This window comes from Gadus morhua, chromosome 12 (assembly GCF_902167405.1).
Source record: "Gadus morhua chromosome 12, gadMor3.0, whole genome shotgun sequence".
Taxonomy (NCBI): domain Eukaryota; kingdom Metazoa; phylum Chordata; class Actinopteri; order Gadiformes; family Gadidae; genus Gadus; species Gadus morhua.
This window is the reverse complement of record NC_044059.1, coordinates 87,652-109,313: the sequence shown is the minus strand read 5'-3', so window position 1 is coordinate 109,313 and position 21,662 is coordinate 87,652. Positions and strand designations below refer to the sequence as shown.

The 21,662-nt window shown below is 45.5% G+C and overlaps 3 protein-coding genes across 4 annotated transcripts; 1 reads left to right on the top strand and 2 right to left on the bottom strand.

The window, feature by feature from the left end:
• Positions 1-128: 128 nt before the first annotated feature.
• Positions 129-3,199, bottom strand: s1pr1 (sphingosine-1-phosphate receptor 1). Of its 2 annotated transcripts, none has more exons than XM_030373516.1 (2): positions 3,042-3,199; positions 129-2,482 (listed from the first exon to the last, which is right to left on the bottom strand). In XM_030373516.1, the coding sequence occupies exon 2, from the start codon at positions 2,331-2,333 to the stop codon at positions 1,209-1,211; it is 1,125 nt and encodes a 374-aa protein (XP_030229376.1). In that variant the 5' UTR covers positions 2,334-2,482; positions 3,042-3,199; the 3' UTR covers positions 129-1,208. The 2 variants fall into 2 exon arrangements, with proteins under 2 accessions (XP_030229376.1, XP_030229375.1); XM_030373515.1 differs by having other exon boundaries at positions 129-2,466.
• A 4,185-nt stretch (positions 3,200-7,384) lies between these two features.
• Positions 7,385-14,507, top strand: dph5 (diphthamide biosynthesis 5). Its single transcript, XM_030372851.1, has 7 exons — positions 7,385-7,988; positions 8,435-8,559; positions 9,093-9,201; positions 12,696-12,816; positions 13,043-13,082; positions 13,935-14,038; positions 14,162-14,507. Exons 1-7 carry the CDS (start codon positions 7,854-7,856, stop codon positions 14,386-14,388), a joined length of 861 nt encoding a protein of 286 aa, XP_030228711.1. The 5' UTR covers positions 7,385-7,853; the 3' UTR covers positions 14,389-14,507.
• slc30a7 (solute carrier family 30 member 7) lies at positions 14,505-19,228 on the bottom strand. The gene is made up of 11 exons (XM_030372850.1): positions 18,843-19,228; positions 18,305-18,406; positions 17,798-17,911; positions 17,315-17,402; positions 16,866-16,995; positions 16,036-16,212; positions 15,870-15,914; positions 15,611-15,746; positions 15,399-15,489; positions 15,145-15,294; positions 14,505-14,965 (listed from the first exon to the last, which is right to left on the bottom strand). Exons 1-11 carry the CDS (start codon positions 18,920-18,922, stop codon positions 14,918-14,920), a joined length of 1,161 nt encoding a protein of 386 aa, XP_030228710.1. The 5' UTR covers positions 18,923-19,228; the 3' UTR covers positions 14,505-14,917.
• Positions 19,229-21,662: the final 2,434 nt, after the last annotated feature.

The following is a 21,662-nucleotide window of genomic DNA, read 5'->3' as shown; positions in this document are numbered from 1 at the left end:
ATATATATATAATTGACTCTTTTATAGTAATGATTTTGGTTAACATTGACTGTTGGAGTAAAAGGGTCTTTGCTTTAGGTCTCAAATGCATTTAGTTAAAAGCAGGTAGCAAAATACACTAGACATGGTTTTGATTTTATTCTGATGTTTATTAAGAGTGAAACAAATGACAAACACATTCAAAAGTTACAATGTGCAAATGGACTTTAGGAAGAGCTAAGATAAGAAAAGGTGGCTTTAAAGAGCAAGCAATACCTAGCTACCTAGCAATATGGCTAAGACAACAGATCATCTAAGCCTTGAAGTGCAGCAGACATCAGAAACATTATCCACATTATACATTATCCGCGCTACAACGGACAAACCGAAGTACAAAATACATTCTCAAAGAGCACCGCACATTATTCTATTTTTCTGCCTAGGAAGATTAAGTTTCTGTTGTAAAGGTTGTCGTTAAGCGAGTGCTTTACATGTTTCCATGAAGGGTAGACCTGCTTTGAGGCTTGTTGAGAACTGGTGAGGAACAGATATAACCTGTCAGAACCCTAGAAAACTGGCCAGAACCAGTTATAACCAGTCAGAACCATAGAAAATTGTCCAGAACCAGTTATAAGGTTCAATTTTAACCAGCCAGAACCAGCAATAACTGTTCAGAACTGGTTATAACTGATGACAACCAGTTATAACTAGTCATAACTATCTAGTAAGAAGAAGTCAACCACTGTTATAACCAGTAAGACCTGATTATAACTAGTCAAAATGCTTGTGCACAAACATGCTGGCTGGCTCTGTGAAGAACGGGCATGTAGCATGTAGCCAACGGTATCATGAAGCACAGGCATGTAGCATGTAGCCACTGGTATCGTGAATTACAGGCATGTAGCATGTAGCCAACGGTATCATGAAGTACAGGTATGTAGCATGTAGCCACCAGTATCGTGAAGTACAGGTATGTAGCATGTAGCCACCAGTATCGTGAAGCACAGGCATGTAGCATGTAGCCACCAGTATCGTGAAGCACAGGTATGTAGCATGTAGCCACCGGTATCGTGAAGTACAGGTATGTAGCATGTAGCCACCAGTATCGTGAAGTACAGGTATGTAGCATGTAGCCACCGGTATCGTGAAGTACAGGTATGTAGCATGTAGCCACTGTTATGTAGTGTGCAGCCACCTGCAGTAGCATGTAGCCACGGTTCTGTCCTGTTCTAGGAGGTGGTGTCGGTGCCTGTGGACACGGCCGTGTCCCTCAGGGGCCCCTCAATGTCGTCCTTATTGGGGTGCGAAGAGTTATCCGACTTGCTCCGGCTGAATTCAGCTCCCATGATTGGCCGAGCCACCTTGCCCGTGGGCCGGAGGCAGGAGGTGGAGCACAGCAGGGTGCTCAGGAAGGCTCTGCGCATCTCCTTGCTGGTCAGAGTGTAGATAAGGGGGTTCATGGCAGAGTTGAGGACCGCCAGGGCCAGGAACCACTCGGCCTGGTACAGGATGAGGCAGCCCTTAGTGTGGCAGGCCACGTCCAGCAGCAGCAGCACGAAGAGCGGCGCCCAGCAGGCGATGAAGCAGCTCAGCACGATGATCACCGTCTTCAGCAGGGCCATGGACTTCTCCGAGCTCTTGCTGTTGGCCCCGCTGCTGCCCCGGCCGTTGGGCGCCTTGCGGAACACCAGCTTGCGGCTGCGGGTTCGGACCAGGGCGTAGATGCGTGCGTACAGAACCACGATGGCCAGCAGGATGATGGAGAACACGCTGGTGCAGAACAGGATGTAGGTCTTGTGGTAGAGCGGTAGCACGGTGGAGCAGGTCTCCATGCTGCTGATGCAGTTCCAGCCCATGACCGGGAGGCCTCCCAGCAGGGCCGCCACCATCCACACGGCGCTGATCAGCAGGAACACGCGGTGCGCCTTGCCCTGGTTGTGCAGCTTCATCTGAAGCATGGTGAGGTGGCGCTCGATGGCGATTGCAAGGAGGCTGAAGACCGAGGCGGCCAGGGCCACGAACATGCTGCCCTCCCTGAAGAACCACTGGGTGGGGCTCAGCTTGTAGGTGTTGGCCCCCGACAACAGGATGTTGGCCGTGTACACCAGGCCGGCCAGCAGGTCGGACAGGGCCAGGTTCCCAATGAAATAATACATGGGCTTGTGGAACTTCTTGGTCCGCCATATGGTGAGCAGAACCAAGACGTTTTCCATGACGATGAAACAGCAGACGATGATGAACACCACAGAGTCTGCCTTTATTCTAGCATCAGGCTCTACTTTGCGGTATTTGCCGGTGTAATTGTAATGTCTTGCTATTAAATCAGAATAATCAGGATCAACAGGATCCGCCATGGCTGCAGCTCCACGGAGAATCCACAGGGTGGCGCTGTCGGGCTGCAGAGAGCAGGCAGTGGGAACGCTTCCTCTTCACGTCAGGCGGTGATACCGACGGCCAGAAGATCGGGGGACCCTCGGACCCATCGCCCTGTTCAGAGAACAAACTTTATGATTTATATTCATTATAATCACAGACAATAACGAGGAATACTGTACAATCTACGCTCTACATTTAAAATGTTTTCTAAAGGATAGTGAAAGGACGATTTCTCTTTCTGATTCTTGAACACTTTCTAACTAATCTTTCACAAATCAGAATCAGATCAGAATTACTTTTATTACATCTTATTGTACAAGTACACAAGAGTAAAATTTAATAGGCTTGGTTCCTAAAAAGCCAAATAGTAGCAACAATACAAGATAAAGTAAATAAAGATAAGTAAAAATGAAATATACAAAAATAAGTAGCAGCATAGATCACAATAATAAGTAATAAAACAAAATAAAGTAAGTAATAATATAAACCAAGACAGTGGTAATAAGTAATGAGGTGTAGTAAAGTCTAGAGTGTAGTGCAAAGTGTAAGTGTAAAGTCTTTACACTTTCCTATTATCTTTCCTATTATAAATCCTAAAGATACTCTGTTTTCCTAATTTGTAGGTCAAAAAGTTACATGATTCTCTGTAAGAGAATATACTTCAGAGTAGGTTGTTAAAAGCTTACCTGGATGAAAAAATGAAAGAGATTCCTTTAAATTACAGAAATGGAAATATATTTTCTTGTTCTTCAATCCGTTGCTCGCCCATGCCTCCCCTCTCTCCCTCTCTCTCTGGGACTGAACGGCGCCCGGTCCCACGGTCCGAGCCCCGTTAACCAACTAATGACCCCCATCCCCCCCCCTCCCCCCCCCCTCTCCCATCCTCCCCCTCTCTCCCCCCCCTCTCTCCAATACCTCCTCTCTCTTCCTCTCTCACTCCCATCCCCTCTCTCTCCCCATCCCTCCCCTCTCTCTCTCCCATTGCTCCCCCTCTCTCTGTAATACCACCCCTCTCTCTCCCCATCCCCCCCTCTCTCTCCCCATCCCTCCCCCCTCTCTCCCCTCTCTCTTCCCTATCGCTCCCATCTCTCTCCTCCATCCCCCCCTCTCTCCCCTCTCGCTCCCCCATCCCTCCCCTCTCTCTCCCCCGTCACTCCCCTCTCACCCATCCCTCCCCCTACTATAAGTTAGCTCAAATAGCTACGAGTATGATGGACATGTGGGCAGCATCATTCAGAGAGGAGAAGCTATTCCTTTCTCTGAACCTCCGCCCCCAGCCCTGTTTCCATGGTGCTGGCTGAGCTATGCCGTAGCATAGTTAGCAGTCGACAGCATGGATGAAAGCTTTTGTAAAGCCCCCCCCCCCCCCTTTCACACCTCGCTATTTCACTTCATCTCTTCATTCTTTCAGTGGAAACAGGAAGACATCCCTCTGCTCATTCAACACAACTGCTAGTCGTGGTCAGAAGCTAACAGCTAGCTTGGTACAGATGGACTAATAATGGAGTTTGGGTTAGCATTAGCGGTTTGGAGGCTGAGTTGGGGGTGAGTGGGTGAGTTAAGGGTTAGCATTAAGGGGTGAGTTAGGGGATTAGCATAAAAGGATTATGGGCTGAGTTAGGGGGTGGGTAAGAGGGTTAGGGTTAGGGGGTGACTAAGGAGGTTAAAATAAAGGTGCAAGTTAAGGGGTGAGCATTACGGGGATGAGTAAGGTGGTAAGCATTTGATTAGTTCGATTTTAGCGTTAGGGGTGAGTTAGGGGGTGAGATTTGTTGTTGGCATTAGGGAAGAGTAAGGTTAGGAGAGTGAGGGGGTTAGCATTAGGCGGTGAGTGAACTGGTTAGCGTGAGGGGGTGAGACAGGGGTTAGCATTAGGGGGTGAGTGAGGGGTTAGCATTAGGCGGTGAGTGAACTGGTTAGCGTGAGGGGGTGAGACAGGGGTTAGCATTAGGGGGTGAGTGAGGGGTTAGCATTAGGCGGTGAGTGAACTGGTTAGCGTGAGGGGGTGAGACAGGGGTTAGCATTAGGGGGTGAGTGAGGGGTTAGCATTAGGCGGTGAGTGAACTGGTTAGCGCGAGGGGGTGGGTGAGGGGGTTAGCATTAGGGGGTGGGTGAGGGTAGTTAGCATTAGAGGGTTAGCATTAGGGGGTGAGTAAGGGGGTGAGTGAGGGGTTAGCATTAGGGGGTGAGTGAGGGGGTTAGCATTAGGGGGTGGGTGAGGGGGTTAGCATTAGGGGGTGAGTAAGGGTGTTAGCATTAGGGGGTGAGTGAGGGGGTGAGTGAGGATGTTAGCATTAGGGGGTGAGTGAGGGGGTTAGCATTAGGGGGTGAGTGAGGGGGTGAGTGAGGATGTTAGCATTAGGGGGCGAGTGAGGGGGTTAGCATTAGGGGGTGAGTGAGGGGGTGAGTGAGGATGTTAGCATTAGGGGGTGAGTGAGGGGGTTAGCATTAGGGGGTGAGTGAGGGGGTTAGCATTAGGGGGTGAGTGAGGGGGTGAGTGAGGATGTTAGCATTAGGGGGTGAGTGAGGGGTTAGCATTAGGGGGTGAGTGAGGGGGTTAGCATTAGGGGGTGGGTGAGGGGGTTAGCATTAGGGGGTGAGTAAGGGTGTTAGCATTAGGGGGTGAGTGAGGGGGTGAGTGAGGATGTTAGCATTAGGGGGTGAGTAAGGGTGTTAGCATTAGGGGGTGAGTGAGGGGGTGAGTGAGGATGTTAGCATTAGGGGGTGAGTGAGGGGGTTAGCATTAGGGGGTGAGTGAGGGGGTGAGTGAGGATGTTAGCATTAGGGGGTGAGTGAGGGGGTTAGCATTAGGGGGTGAGTGAGGGGGTGAGTGAGGATGTTAGCATTAGGGGGTGAGTGAGGGGGTGAGTGAGGATGTTAGCATTAGGGGGTGAGTGAGGGGGTGAGTGAGGATGTTAGCATTAGGGGGTGAGTGAGGGGGTTAGCATTAGGGGGTGAGTGAGGGGGTTAGCATTAGGGGGTGAGTGAGGGGGTTAGCATTAGGGGGTGAGTGAGGGGGTTAGCATTAGGGGGTGGGTGAGGGGGTTAGCATTAGGGGGTGAGTAAGGGTGTTAGCATTAGGGGGTGAGTGAGGGGGTGAGTGAGGATGTTAGCATTAGGGGGTGAGTAAGGGTGTTAGCATTAGGGGGTGAGTGAGGGGGTGAGTGAGGATGTTAGCATTAGGGGGTGAGTGAGGGGGTTAGCATTAGGGGGTGAGTGAGGGGGTGAGTGAGGATGTTAGCATTAGGGGGTGAGTGAGGGGGTTAGCATTAGGGGGTGAGTGAGGGGGTGAGTGAGGATGTTAGCATTAGGGGGTGAGTGAGGGGGTGAGTGAGGATGTTAGCATTAGGGGGTGAGTGAGGGGGTGAGTGAGGATGTTAGCATTAGGGGGTGAGTGAGGGGGTTAGCATTAGGGGGTGAGTGAGGGGGTTAGCATTAGGGGGTGAGTGAGGGGGTGAGTGAGGGGGTTAGCATTAGGGGGTGAGTGAGGGGGTTAGCATTAGGGGGTGAGTGAGGGGGTGAGTGAGGGGGTTAGCATTAGGGGGTGGGTGAGGGGGTTAGCATTAGGGGGTGAGTAAGGGTGTTAGCATTAGGGGGTGAGTGAGGGGGTGAGTGAGGATGTTAGCATTAGGGGGTGAGTGAGGGGGTGAGTGAGGATGTTAGCATTAGGGGGTGAGTGAGGGGGTTAGCATTAGGGGGTGAGTGAGGGGGTTAGCATTAGGGGGTGAGTGAGGGGGTTAGCATTAGGGGGTGGGTGAGGGGGTTAGCATTAGGGGGTGGGTGTAGAGTGGAGAGGAGGCCCACCGAACTATCACAGATTACAGAACAAAGAGGCTTACACACACACACACACACACACACACACACACACACACACACACACACACACACACACACACACACACACACACACACACACACACACACACACACACACACACACACACACACATATTCTGGGTTACAATTGCCTTGGGACTGCAATTCTATTGAGCTCTCTCTCTCTCTCTCTCTCTCTCTCTCTCTCTCTCTCTCTCTCTCTCTCTCTCTCTCTCTCTCTCTCTCACTCTCACTCTCACTCTCACTCTCACTCTTACTCTCTCTCTCTCTCTCTCCTGTTGTCTCTTTTCTCTCTACCTCTCTATAATAATACTGATACATAATCCTTTACTTTATTGTTCTATACGCTACTATATAATACTATATGTAATACTTTACAGACACTCTGATTGAACAACAAGCTGTTCTCTAACCCGATGCGTTGCCATGGAAACCACTTGGATTAGGCCACTGAAAGGCAGCAACAAAAGAGAGAGAGAGAGAGAGAGAGAGAGAGAGAGAGAGAGAGAGAGAGAGAGAGAGAGAGAGAGAGAGAGAGAGAGAGAGAGAGAGAGAGAGAGAGAGAGAGAGAGAGAGAGAAATTAATTTAACAACCGATTAGCACAGTAAATGAATGCAAAGATACAATTTAACAACAATCTAATACCTAATAATCAATTATGTGTCTTCCAATACATAATATATAAATGTATCATGATTAAGATATTGTTTTGGAAGGACTACTATATGAAGCTATATAATTGACTAGTTAGTATTTTATGTTGTATCTTTTTTAATGTGCATTGTAGCACTTTGAGGTCATTTAGGAAACTCGCTCATGTGCGAGGTCAAACTCGCACACAACGTCTAACTGATCACTGTTTTGATTGTTTTTTTTTATTATTTCTTATTGCTTACGTTTATTTATTTATTTATTTATTTATTTATTTTTTCCACAATGTCTTGCTTTTTAAAAAATGTATGATGACTATATGCTCTGTAAGGTGACCTTGGGTGTCTTGAAAGGCGCCTCTAAATTAAATGTATTATTATTATTATTATTTTATTTAGTTGATGAACAGTGCGTTATAAATAAAATGTATTATTATTATTGATTTATTAAATTTTCGTATAGCAACCCCCATCGCCTAGCAACGCCGCCCTAAAGGGCTACGGCGACGCAACGCGGACAAACCAAGTTGTACCCATGGAGGTACCCATGGACCCCCCAAACAGGAGGCTCCGTTAGACACGATACAGTGTTAGACCACTTATCTATAGCATTATCAACCCTCAACTCAAGCATAATCAAACCTACACGTTTAACACTGTTATGAGTTATAGTTCATCGTTTTAAAGGACATACTACGGACCAGACGCGTTCTCACGGCAACGCTTCTGTCGCAAACACTAAGGTGGTGTTGTGAAAGACGAGGTTGTGTCGTGAAATAGGAGGGTTTACGGCAACGAAAACGTGGGTCGTGTTGTCTCCAGGTAAGGTTTAAATTAACTAGTCCATGTTAACATGTCCAATTAGTAAAGGTTTACTTTATCCAGTCGCTGTTGAATCGGGTTTGATGACCCGTATGGTCCGAAGAACCGCTCAGCTCCACTGTGACAGAAGACAGCGACCAGAAGGGGGGACAGAAGGCAGTTAGTGAGGGGGCCAGTCAGGCACAATGCTGTACCTGGTGGGCCTGGGGCTCGGCGACGCGAAGGACATCACGGTGAAGGGCTTGGAGGTGGTGCGGCGCTGCTCGCGGGTCTACCTGGAGGCCTACACCTCTGTGCTGACCGTCGGGAAGGAGGCGCTGGTGAGCCTCTTCAATATAGTTTCATATAGTGGTACATTGAGGTGTCCTCGTAATATTCATATGTCGCTGAAGTACATGGATGTACAGTTGCAGTATTTATATATGTCTACATTCATAAATGTTTGTTGTATCGATTTCAAGTTTCCGATCTAGGCTATTAAACTGCATATTTCATGTAAACATTCGCGATCTCTATTTCAAAGTTATTTTATTAACCAGTTTAGTAAAACTGTTACCAGGTTAGATTGTATTTACTAGATTAGACTTAACTAGGTTAAATAAAATATTAACTATGTTAGACTGCATTAAGTTAACAAGATTAGTTAGACTATATGAACAAGGTCAGTTAGAATATGAACCAGGTCAGCTAGAATATGAACCAGGTCAGCTAGTTAACCTAATGGTTCTAAGGGGTGAGACCAGCGGGTCTAACATACGCCCTGCAGGAGGAGTTCTACGGCCGGGAGCTGATCCTAGCAGACCGAGACCTGGTGGAGCTGGAGGCAGAGGAGATCCTGAAGGAGGCAGACACCAGCGACGTGGCCTTCCTGGTGGTGGGAGACCCCTTTGGGTGGGTACTAGTCCCGGTGCTGGGAGACCCCTTTGGTTGTAATACAGGTTAAACTGACTTACAATTACAATCAGGGCATTTAGCAGACGCTTTTTCCGAAGCGACTTACATCGGTTAATACACACATTGACACACCGACGGCAGAGTCAACCATGCAAGGCGACAGCCAGCTCGTCAGGAGCAGTTAGGGTTAAGTGTCTTGCTCAGGGACACATCAACACTCAGCTAGGAGGAGCTGGGGATCGAACTAGCAACCTTTCGGTTACAAGACAACTGCTCTACCTCTGACCGACTTAACATAGACGGTATATAATACAGGTTAAACGGATTGAACGTAGACGATGTAATACAGTTTATACCCTTCCGTCCCCCCTTAATGATGCTTCCTCCACCTTCCCTAACCACTAAACACCACCCTACTTTCCCCCACCTCCACTTTGTAATGCTGCTTTGAGTCGGGAGCAGTCCTGTGGTTGGGCGTCTTCTGTTCGTATGTGTCGTCCATTGCAGTGATCATCGAGTGTGTCTTGCAGCGCCACCACCCACAGTGACCTGGTCCTGAGAGCAGTGCATGCTGGGATATCGTACCGTGTGGTGCACAATGCCTCCATCATGAACGCCGTGGGCTGCTGCGGCCTACAGGTAAACGTTGTTGTTAATCTGAACCGCCTCCTCACGCTGTTCGCCTGTCAGCCGCTCTATTGTGATGGGAGGCCCCAGCTGCCTCCTGAACCCCCCCCTGCTTTAGGGCCCGTTCACACGAAGCTGATTTCCTGGCGAAACCGCAAAGGTCTTATACGGTTCGGCCTTCCGTACACACGAAGCCGGCGAATCCGCTGACCGAAACCGCAAACTTCTGAAACCACCCTCGGAGGTGGTTTCAAATCTACCCGGTTTCGTTTTGGATTCGTGTGGACGCCTGAAACCGACTGAAACCGCAAACCATGACGTCATCGCCCCACCACTCGACCTCCTAGCCAATGGCTCTTAAGCCCGCGGAGTCTCAGAAATCACATGCGAGCATGCGCATAAAGGCTGCCCTTATGCGCATGCTCGCATGTGATAACCCTCTTCTTATTTAATTTCTTCTGGATTTCTGTACCAGAAGCAGCGCCCCTTATGGGCCTGGAATGTGTACTACAGCGTTTCTACAGATCTGCCCGGTTTCGCTTGGCTTCGTCTTTACGGAGATACTTCGAAACCGGATAGATCGAAACCGGATAGATCGAAACCGTAACGGTTTCGCCCGTTTCGGCTTCGTGTGAACAGGGCCTTAGATGGGGGGTACGCCCCCTGTTTAGACGACCCAGCGATGGTTTATCCTCCCCCCGTTAAGATTAGCTAGTGTTAGATTACGTTTAGATTAGCTAGTGTTAGATTACCGCTTAGATTAGCTAGTGTTAGATTACGTTTAGATTAGCTAGTGTTAGATTACCGTTTAGATTAGCTAGTGTTAGATTACCGTTTAGATTAGCTAGTGTTAGATTACCGTTTAGATTAGCTAGTGTTAGATTACGTTTAGATTAGCTAGTGTTAGATTACCGTTTAGATTAGCTAGTGTTAGATTACCGTTTAGATTAGCTAGTGTTAAATTATCGTTTAGATTAGCTAGTGTTAGATTACGTTTAGATTAGCTAGTGTTAGATTACGTTTAGATTAGCCAGTGTTAGATTACCGTTTAGATTAGTTAGTGTTAGATTACGTTTAGATTAGCTAGTGTTAGATTACGTTTAGATTAGCTAGTGTTAGATTACGTTTAGATTAGCTAGTGTTAGATTACTGTTTAGATTAGCGAGTGTTAGATTACCGTATAGATTAGTTAGTGTTGGATTACGTTTAGATTAGCTAGTGTTAGATTACGTTTAGATTAGCTAGTGTTAGATTACGTTTAGATTAGCTAGTGTTAGATTACCGTTTAGATTAGTTAGTGTTAGATTACCGTTTAGATTAGCTAGTGTTAGATTACCGTTTAGATTAGCTAGTGTTATGCCGCTTTTCCACTGCATGGTACCAGCTCGACACGACTCGACTCAGCTCACATTTTTTGCGTTTCCACCGCGAAAACATGGTATCTGGTACCTGAAGTGGCTGCTTTTTCTAGTACCGCCTCGCTCTAGGTTCCAAGCGGCTGAGCCGATGCTAAAAGGTGACGTCGGCAGACGGCCGGCCATTGATTGGCCAGAGAGTGTGACGAAGTCACGAGAGCGACATGGCAACCATGCTGGTAACAGCCATAGCAGCGCCGCAGCCAACATATTCCACTTCTTCAACTTCTTCAACATGCCTGCTAATAATAGTAATGTTATCGATGTCCTCCATTGTTGTTATGTGGGTTCTCTCCATGTGTGGGTTGCGTAGGTGTTTGCGTCGCGTACAAAAATACGTCACGGCCCTCTCGCGCAGCCGACCCCGCCCACGTCCAGGAGGTACTATTTGCGGTGGAAAACGACCCGTGCTGCTACCGTGTCGAGTCGAGTCGAGCTACATGTGCGGTGGAAAAGCGGCATTAGATTACCGTTTAGATTAGCTAGTGTTAGTTTACTGTTTAGATTAGCTAGTGTTAGATTGCCGTTTAGATTACCCTTTAGATTAGCTAGTGTTATTTACGTTTAGATTAGCTATTGTTCGATTACCGTTTAGATTAGCTAGTGTTAGATTACCGTTTAGATTAGCTAGTGTTAGATTACCGTTTAGATAAACTAGTGTTAGATTACCGTTTAGATTAGCTACTGTTAGCGTTTAGATAAACTAGTGTTCGATTACCTGTTGGATTACCCCTCTGTTTAAATAAGATAGTGTCAGCAAACACTCTATGAATTTGTAACCCTTCCTCTATATCTAGTGTTGTCATAAAAGCTTGATGTCTATGTATTTAGATTAGCTGTTGGCATAATATTGGCTGGGGATAGCGTACCATTAGCTACTACTAACTAGGGCTGTCGCAATAATCGCAAAAATGAAATATCGCGATATTTAGAGCACACCGCGGTAGATAATGGGCCATCGCGATCACCGCATATGACCTGGTGCGGGTTGCGCGTTCATGAAACTGACCGTGGAATTCTAGAATGAAACGTGCATTGCCATGATACCCATTCATTAACGTTCATTCATTTAGTTACGCAGTGATGTTGCTAGGTACGCGTCCTGCGTCGCTGACGCATTAAAATCTGAAAGGACGCACTAAACTCACTATCCATGCGTCCCGGGGACGCATCTCATTTTCCCCATGAAAAACGATACATTGTGAACATTAAACAACACGTGTTTAATCACAGTAACTGGCCAAAGAAACCTTCTTGTGAGCAGACCGTACAAGCGCTGTTTCAACCCTCTGCGCATCTACTCGGCGCAGACGTGATCCCCTGTACAAAGTATCGCGACATGCTAATTTAGCCGCTACCAAAACAACTAGCTCGTCACCGCTGATTTCATTTCAACAATTAAAGATACGAACTTCATAGTAAATAAACCCACGTTTCCACTGCTTGATGCTGTGCTCATTCGTGTCGATTATGTTGTAACGTTTAGGGGACGTGCTGTAATGAAATAAATGAAACATAATCCGGTGGTGGTGATGAAAACTACATTGAACGGCAGCCGCCATATTGTTATGCCCAAACGGCGCCTGCGCATACATCGCGCTTCCAACGAGATTTTTTAATAACCTTTTTTAAATTAAGCAGTAAGCCCCAAGAGGCCGTGCTTTGCGCTGATTTTAGAACAGGTAAGGGGAGTTGTTCGGCACTACACAAAGTAAAGTAATATAAATATAAATTTAGTAACAAACGTACTGTTGGCAAAGTGGTGACGTATTCTCCATGGCAACTGGTTCCACACAAACCTTCAGCTCCGTTGTGTCCGAAAAGTTTGCTGACAAAACTCCGGTTACGGGTGTGTTTTGAATTTAAATGTGCATTATCTCGCTTAGACAGCATTTTAAAAAATTGTGCAATAATATTGCATACCGCGATATTGCGCCCCCTGTTTTCACCCCCGGTGAAAATTCCTCAACCGTGACAGCCCTACTACTAACCAGTATCTTTGTACTCTGAGCTAGTTTTAGCGTGCTATAAGTTCAAGTGCGTTCTGTTAGCTACGGTTAGCTTGCTGATGAGCTAGTATTGTCTCTTCAGCTCTACAGTTTTGGGGAAACGGTTTCCATCGTGTTCTGGGATGACGACTGGAAACCAGAAAGTTTCTACGATAAAATCAAGAAGAATCGCTCCATGGGACTGCACAGCCTCTGTCTGCTAGGTGAGACCCGTGGCTGGACCAGTGGATGGACCAGTAGGTTCTAGATGAAGCCTTCTGGTCAGACGCCACAAGCAGCAGATGGATAGCTTATGTGTGTACAGTATGTGTTTACTGTGTGTGTGTGTGTGTGTGTGTATATGTATGTACAGTATGTGTGTATGTATTTACAGTATGTGTGTATAACTCTTTCTCCTACATATGAAGGTGTCATGTCTTTGTCTCCTAGATATCAAGGTGAAGGAGCAGTCAATAGAGAACCTCATGAGGTAAGATTGGTCCCCCTAACTCCGTTTCCTCTGGTTGGTGCTACTCTGGCCGTGACTCCAGTGCCCCCTAGCTGTCTTTTGATGAAGTGCAGGAAACCAACGGGATATTTATCGATTCACTGTGTGTGAGGTGGACTCTGGGACCTCCCTAATTAGCCTTCTAATTAGAACCAAATCAGATTTTCTATGCTAAATATCCCTTGAATTCTTTGTCCCATAAATTTTTATTATTTTTATTAAATTTTACTTATCAACATGGAGAAGTGTATTGGCTTGCCTTGTGCAAATGTTTTTTTATTGATAACATTGGCATATACTGATCAAAACAGGACGGTACAAAAAAAAAGCCTATAATGCAATTAAACGATGAACATACAAAGATATGCCTTGAACATAGCAGCCAGGCTACTGCTTCTTGGTTTTGAGCCCAAAAAAAAAAATATATATTTGTAAAAAAATAATAATTTGCGTTCATCGCGCTTTAAAAAAATGAACGCCGTTAAAATTGGTTTGCGTTAACGCCGTTAATAACGCGTTTAACTGACAGCTCTAATATATATATGAAAAAGCTTGGGCCCCTAATTGTTGAGTTCAAAATAATTATTAGTGACGATTCTTTGCAAATGATAAGATTTGTTACGCCCGTCTCTGTATTGTATAAACACTTAACCCTAACCCTATGTCATAAGTTGGTCTGTACGAACACTGACCTTGTCATAAGTTAGTCTGTACAGCAGTCTCCCTGGGTCTACACTCCGGGACCACTGATGGTTCCTGGAGTGGTCTTGGTCCCCCTGGTGGGTCTAGCCTCTCTGGGGAGGTCTCCTCCAGTCCTCATGCTCTCTTCCTCAGGGGGAGGAAGGTGTACGAGCCTCCCAGGTTCATGTCCGTGTCCCAGGCGGCCGGACAGCTGCTGGAGGTCATCCGGAGGAGGAGGGAGGAGGGGGAGGAGCTGGGTGAGTTCACACTGCCTACCCGGTTAGTCACCCTGACCAGGTTAGGATTAGCTTTACCAGTTGAACCGTCAGGCTGGTTAGAGGACGGCGGGTTAGAAGTTCTAACCAGCGTCGTCTCCACAGGGCTGACGGAGGACACGCTGTGTGTGGGCGTGGCCCGGGTGGGGGCGGAGGATCAGGTGATTCGCACCGCCACGCTACGTCAGCTGGGGTCATGTGACCTGGGGCCGCCGCTCCACTCGCTGGTCGTGACCGGTCGCCTCCATCCACTGGAGGTCGACATGCTGCGACTGTCTGCTGCACCAGACGCACTCGCACACCTGGAGGTGGAGGACAGCTCCACCTCCTAACACCCGGAGGTGGAGCTGTCCTCCACCTCCTGGCAGCCGGAGGTGGAGGACAGCTCCACCTCCTGACTGTCCATCAACCCGTCAAAATTCAACTTGAATAAAAACATTCAGACAAATGCAGTAAAACTATTTATTATTGAAAAACATTCACTATTCACATGATTTGGCAAATAAAACAATGGAGTCCGCATGTTACCGGGAGCCTCAGCAAGGAGACAGGAAGGCACTAAGGATGGACGGACGGAGCCCCTCCCCCCGAGGGCGGAGCCCCTCCCCCCGTGGGCAGAGCCCCTCCCCCCGAGGGCCACGCAACTGAGCTGTCCTTCATAGTCTGTCCTGCAGTAACACTGCGTCGTCATTGGTCCGTGGGCGGAGCCCTGCAGTAACACTGCGTCGTCATTGGTCCATGGGCTGGGGGCAGAGCCCTGAAGTAGAGCGGTCGTGTCATTGGTCCGTGGGCTTGGGGCGGAGCCCTGCAGTAACACTGCGTCGTCATTGGTCCTTGAAAGTTTGGATTGACACCGAGCGTCTACATGGCAGCGATGTCGATCTGGACGTAGAGCTGCCGAACGCCGACCTGGAGACCACAGCAGGTTAGGGTCACTAGTCAGGTTAGGGTTACTAGTCAGTTAAGGGTCACTAGGCAGGTAAGGGTCATTAGCCAGGTTGGGTCACTAGTCCTGAAGACCACTAGTCAGGTTAGCATCACTGTACCTCACTGTGAAGGTGTTGTGCGTTGCTATGGAGACCGGCTACCTGTGTGAAGATGTTGTGCGTCTGGGTCTGGATCCAGCGGGCGTCGGCGTCTGGCGCCACCAGCAGCTTTAGTGTGCCGACGTACACATCAGTACACAAGGTCCAGAAGTGGGGCTCCTGGATGTTGTACACACCCTGGAGCTGCTGCACCTACACACACACACACACTTGGAATCTGGAAGACCACTAACATCTCATGCTAGATAATGTTTGTAATATAAACATGTTGTTTATATGTTGTCCGGGTGACTCACCCTCTGATAGCACTCTGGGAGGGCGTGGTCAAGAGTGGGCGGAGTCCTCTGCATCAGGATCCCAATCGACTCCCTTAGCAACGGCACCACACTATAGTAGACAAAAGAATCCCTTAGCAACAGACTACAGTAGAGAGGAGACTCCCTTAGCAACAGAATACAGTAGAGAGGAGACTCCCTTAGCAACAGACTACAGTAGAGGAGAGACTGACCTGACTCCTATGAGGAGGGAGATGAGCATGGAGCAGATGGGATCAGCGATCATTAGATCGTACTTCTGCATCAGCAGAGCGGAGATGATGACTCCAACACTGCCCAGCGTGTCCGCCACGATATGCAGGAACACTCCTGTCAACCAATCACAGATGTCAGATGTATACCAACAACATCAGGCAATAAGAGGCCAGTCAGAGAGACGCACACACTGCATTGTTTACAACAATACAATATATTGTTTGTTGTATTGTTTACCTTGTAGGATCTGTTTACTGGAACCTTTTCCTGGCAGGAATTTATCTAGAACAAAAACATCATTAAGAGTTAACAAGCCAGACTACAACAACTAACCATGAATTGCACAGATGGCACAGCACTGGATTATCAGATGTTCCTGCGGCCTGGAGCTAAGCAGCCTTACCCTGACTGTAGAGGGCCTGGTCCTGGTGGCTGTGCTGGTCCTGGTGGCTGTGCCCATGTCCTCCGTGACTGTGCCCATGTCCTCCGTGACTGTGTCCATGTCCTCCGTGGCTGTCCGTGTGGCTGTCCTTGTGGTTTGCACTTCCATTGAACAGAGAGTGGCTGTGCCCGTGTCCCCCTGGAGACAGAGCTGTCAGTACGCTGTCTTACCAGTGTTGTAGTACAAGTAACTAGTGTCCTAACCAGGGGAGTGTAGTACTAGTAACTAGTGTCCTAACCAGGGGAGTGTAGTACTAGTAACCAGTAACCTAACCAGGGGAGTTTAGTACTAGTAACTAGTGTCCTAACCAGGGGAGTGTAGTACTAGTAACTAGTGTCCTAACCAGGGGAGTGTAGTACTAGTAACCAGTAACCTAACCAGGGGAGTTTAGTACTAGTAACTAGTGTCCTAACCAGGGGAGTGTAGTACTAGTAACCAGTAACCTAACCAGGGGAGTTTAGTACTAGTAACTAGTGTCCTAACCAGGGGAGTGTAGTACTAGTAACCTAACCAGGGGAGTTTAGTACTAGTAACTAGTGTCCTAACCAGGGGAGTGTAGTACTAGTAACTAGTGTCCTAACCAGGGGAATGTAGTACTAGTAACCAGTGTCCTAACCAGGGGAGTGTAGTACTAGTAACCAGTAACCTAACCAGGGGAGTTTAGTACTAGTAACTAGTGTCCTAACCAGGGGGGTGTAGTACTACTAACTAGTAACCTAAACATGGGAGTGTAGTTCTAGCAACGAGTAACCTAACCAGGGGGGTGTAGTACTAGTAACTAGTATCCTAACCATCATCTCCGTGGGAGTGCCCGTGACCTCCATGTTGGAAGACGAAGATTCCCACCAAATTGACCAGCAGGCCGGCCACAGAAACAGGAAGTAGGCGGTCGTGGTGGACGTCCGGTGGCTCCAGCGCCCTCTGGGAGAAAAGGAAAGTAAGCAGGCGCTAGGTTAACTACCATGGAAGCAGACAGTAAGCAGGCGCTAGGCTAACTGCAATGGAGGCAGGCGCTAGGCTGACTACCACAAAGAAAACAATATAACAATTCAAAACCCCACCACTAGGGGGCGAAGTGTGGACCGTAACTTTAAACCGAAAGCTACGGTGATATTAACGCTGGTCTCATCTCCCTAAAGCTACGGTGATATTAACGCTGGTCTCAGCTCCCTAAAGCTACGGTGATATTAACGCTAGTCTCATCTCCCTAAAGCTACGGTGATATTAACGCTGGTCTCACCTCCACTCCCTCCGAGAAGATGAAGAAGGCTGTGAAGATGAGGAAGAGGCCATTGACGAAGCCTGCGAGCACCTCTGCTCTGACATATCTGAAAATAATAAATTTATATTAAATTAATCTTTACAATGTTCAGATATGTTGGAGGTTAATGTGAGCTGGAGAGAGCGACACTGTGTTTAACTAAACACAAATACACATAAATATAATATGAAAGTAATAATACATGGTGCCTTAAAGGTGGATTATGAGAGTAATAATACATTTTACCTTAAAGGTGGAGAATGAGAGTAATAATACATGGTACCTTAAAGGTGGAGTATGAGGGTAATAATACATGGTACCTTAAAGGTGGAGTATGAGTAATAACACTGCGAACCCTCTAAAACACCAGGAGGGTGATTAAAGGTTGAGTATGTGACTTCCACTAGACTAGAATCCATATGAAATGAGACAGGATGATAATGATGAGACGATAATAATTACCCATAGGAGAAGGAGTCATTACACCTCCACCGGGAGATGACGGAGGCAGCCAGCCCGGCCAGCAGGGCAGTGCAGTCAAAGAACATATGGAACGAGTCCGATATCAGCCCTAGACTAACGACCAAATACTACAATTAACCTAACAAATAACACATTAAATACTGCCATTAACCCTTAACTGATGACACTAAATACTACTTAGAACGTAATAAAATACTAATACACACACACATATATATATATATATATATATGGTGAGGTTTGATATTTAGCAGCCTGTATATCTAGTGAGGTTTGAAGGTTCGACGGAAATTGCACGTCCTGGAGACGCTCTGAGTTAACCCTAACCCTCTATAGGTATAGATCTATTGATGCAGAGATATATACACACACATATATATATATATATATTTATACACACATATATACACACACACACACATATATATATAGCTCCAGATCCCGTAGGATATAGATCTATATATATAGATATAGATATAGATATACCTGTTGCTCCAGATCCCGTAGGATAACTCCACGAAGGCAAAGGAGAGGTTGAGGAGGAGGAAGAAGAAGAGGTTCCTGGAGGTTTGGTCTGAGAGGATCGCTCTACAAGAGAAGATACAAGACTCGCTAAAGGTGCTTTGATGAGGTAAGGGTAATCTAATGTTATAGATACATAACAATGTTAATATAATAAAAGTATAATGTTACTTAACCTTTGGTCTTGGCCAGAAGGTTTGGCATAAGGCTCGGTGTGTGAGGTGGTTAAATAAGGTTACAGGGTTATCTATATATATATATCTATATCTATATATAATATGATATAATGTTATATAACATGTATGATAATAGTATAAGAGTATTACCCTAACCAGCCTGAGGTCTTGGGCCAGCAGGTTGAGTTTGACTTAAGGCTCAGTGTCTGAGGTGGTTTAATAAGGTAACATTATATAGTATGTAGTGATATAAAGTGTATAATAGGATAATGTATATATAATGTGTATAATAATATAATATTATATAGAGTAGTATAGAGTATTACCTGAACCATCCTGAGGTCTTGGCCAGCAGGTTGAGTTTGGCGGGTTTGTACTCGTCGTCTTTAGCGGATAAAGGCAACATGTCCTCACTAAACTAACTAACCCGTACTAGACCTAACTAACCCGAACTAACCTAGACAACGTTAACATTAAACTAATAATTACTATTAGTTTAAAACCTGGAACACGTCAGCGCTTTAACTCCTTCAGCGCAAGATACACCGGAACTTCCGTGAGGGGAACTTCCTTTCAAAATAAAACCCCACAGACCCGGCCCAGCGGAGCAGACGTCACGTCCGGTCTCACTTCTTGTTTAAAGGCACGTTCACGGGACGGGGGCCTCTACGAATAGTCAAATCTCCTAACCTTTATGCCTCCTTTCCTTATCCTTTGAGGAAAACGTCATCGGGTCAAGGAGAGATGAAAAGGTGCTTCCTTTCGAACATAGGAAAAGACAGCACAGTTTAAAATGAATTCGACATCCTAACCGACGTCATTGCGCGACGGCGGGTATGGAGTGGCGAAGTCACGCCCCTTCCGGTAGGGCTCACTTCACCACTTTTTTTCAAGGCGAGGATAAAAGCATTGAAAGAGGTGAAAACCACTATAAGTTGGGGCCTGTGGAGAGTTTTAGTTATGTGCAATCTCTATGTGCCATCTCTGTAAATAAACAACAGTGTTACCCCTTATGTGTTTTTATATGACGACCAATAAAAAACAACAGTGTTACCCCTTGTGTTACCCCCCTAAGATATTGTGTTTTCCTCAGAAATTGAGCCGCGGTCTCCAGTGGGTTAGGCAGAGTGCACACCACTGCACCACTGAGGCGATGACAATACACAATACACAATAATCAATCATCAATAAAGAGGATATACATGACATTAAAATGTATGTGTGTATTTCTATTATTTCCCTTTTTTCTTTTTCATGACGACCAATAAAAAACGACACTGTTACCCCTTATATTTTATTTGACAAAGACAACAGTGTTACCCTTTGTTTTTTTTTATGACCAATAAAAAATAATAGTGTTACCCCTTATGTGTTTTTCATGACGACCAATAAAAAACCACAGTGTTACCCCTTGTGTTTTTTTTCATGACGACCAATAAAAAACAACAGTGTTACCCCTTGTGTTTCATTTGATAAAAACAGTGTTACCCCTTATTTATTTTTTCATGACGGCCAATAAAAAACGACAGTGTTACCCCTTATGTTTTTTTTCATGACGACCAAAGAAAAACGACAGTGTCACCCCTCATGTTTCATTTGGTGAAAACGACAGTGTTACCCCCTATGTTTTATTCGATACATTTCGACAGTGTTGCCCTTTACGTTTCATTTGATAAAAATGAAAGTGTTAACCCTTATTTATTTTTTCATGACGACCAATAAAAAACAGCAGTGTTACCCCTTGTGTTTTTTTTCATGACGACCAATAAAAAACAACAGTGTTACCCCTTGTGTTTCATTTGATAAAAACGACAATGTTACCCCCTATGTTTTATTCGATACATTTCGACAGTGTTACCCCTTATGGGTTCTTCATGACGACAGATAAAAAACTACAGTGTTACCCTTTACGTTTCATTTGATAAAAACGACAGCGTTACCACTTATGTTATTTTCCCATGATGACTGATGAAAAACAACAGTGTTAGCCCTTATATGTTGTTTGACAAGGACATTTTCTTTTTTTTTTCAAATATGTTTTTTTTCATGACGAGCAATAAAAAACGACAGTGTTACCCCTTATGTTTTTTTTGATGACAACCAATAAAAAACAACAGTGTTACCCCTTATGTTTTTATTCATGACGACCAATAAAAAAACAAGTGTTACCCCTTATGTTTTTTTTCATGACGACCAATAAAAAACATCAGTGTTACCCCTTATGTTTTTTTCATGACGACCAATAAAAAATGACAGTGTTACCCCTTATGTTTCTTTTCATGAAGACCAATAAAAAACAACAGTGTTACCCCTTATGTTTCATTTGATAAAAACGACAATGTTACCCCTCATGTTTCATTTGATAAAAACGACAGTATGTTTTTTTTCATGACGACCAAAGAAAAACAACCGTGTTACCCCCTATGTTTTATTTGATAAATATCGACAGTGTTACCCCTTATGTTTTATTCGATACATTTCGACAGTGTTACCCCTTATGGGTTCTTCATGACGACAGATAAAAAACGACAGTGTTACCCTTTACGTTTCATTTGATAAAAACGACAGTGTTACCACTTATGTTATTTTCCCATGATGACTGATGAAAAACAATAGTGTTAGCCCTTATATTTTATTTGACAAGGACATTTTTTTTTTTTTTTCAAATATGTTTTTTTTCATGACAAGCAATAAAAAACGACAGTGTTACCCCTTATGTTTTTTTTGATGACAACCAATAAAAAACAACAGTGTTACCCCTTATGTTTTTATTCATGACGACCAATAAAAAAACAACAGTGTTACCCCTTATGTTTTTTTTCATGACGACCAATAAAAAACGACAGTGTTACCCCTTATGTTTTTTTTGATGACAACCAATAAAAAACAACAGTGTTACCCCTTATGTTTTTATTCATGACGACCAATAAAAAACAACAGTGTTACCCCTTATGTTTTTTTATATGACGACCAATAAAAAACAACTGTGTTACCCCTCATGTTATTTTTCATGACGACCAATAAAAAACAACTGTGTTACCCCTTATGGTTTTTTTCATGACGACCAAAGAAAAACGACAGTGTCACCCCTCATGTTTCATTTGATAAAAACGACAGTGTTACCCCCTATGTTTTAATTGATAAAA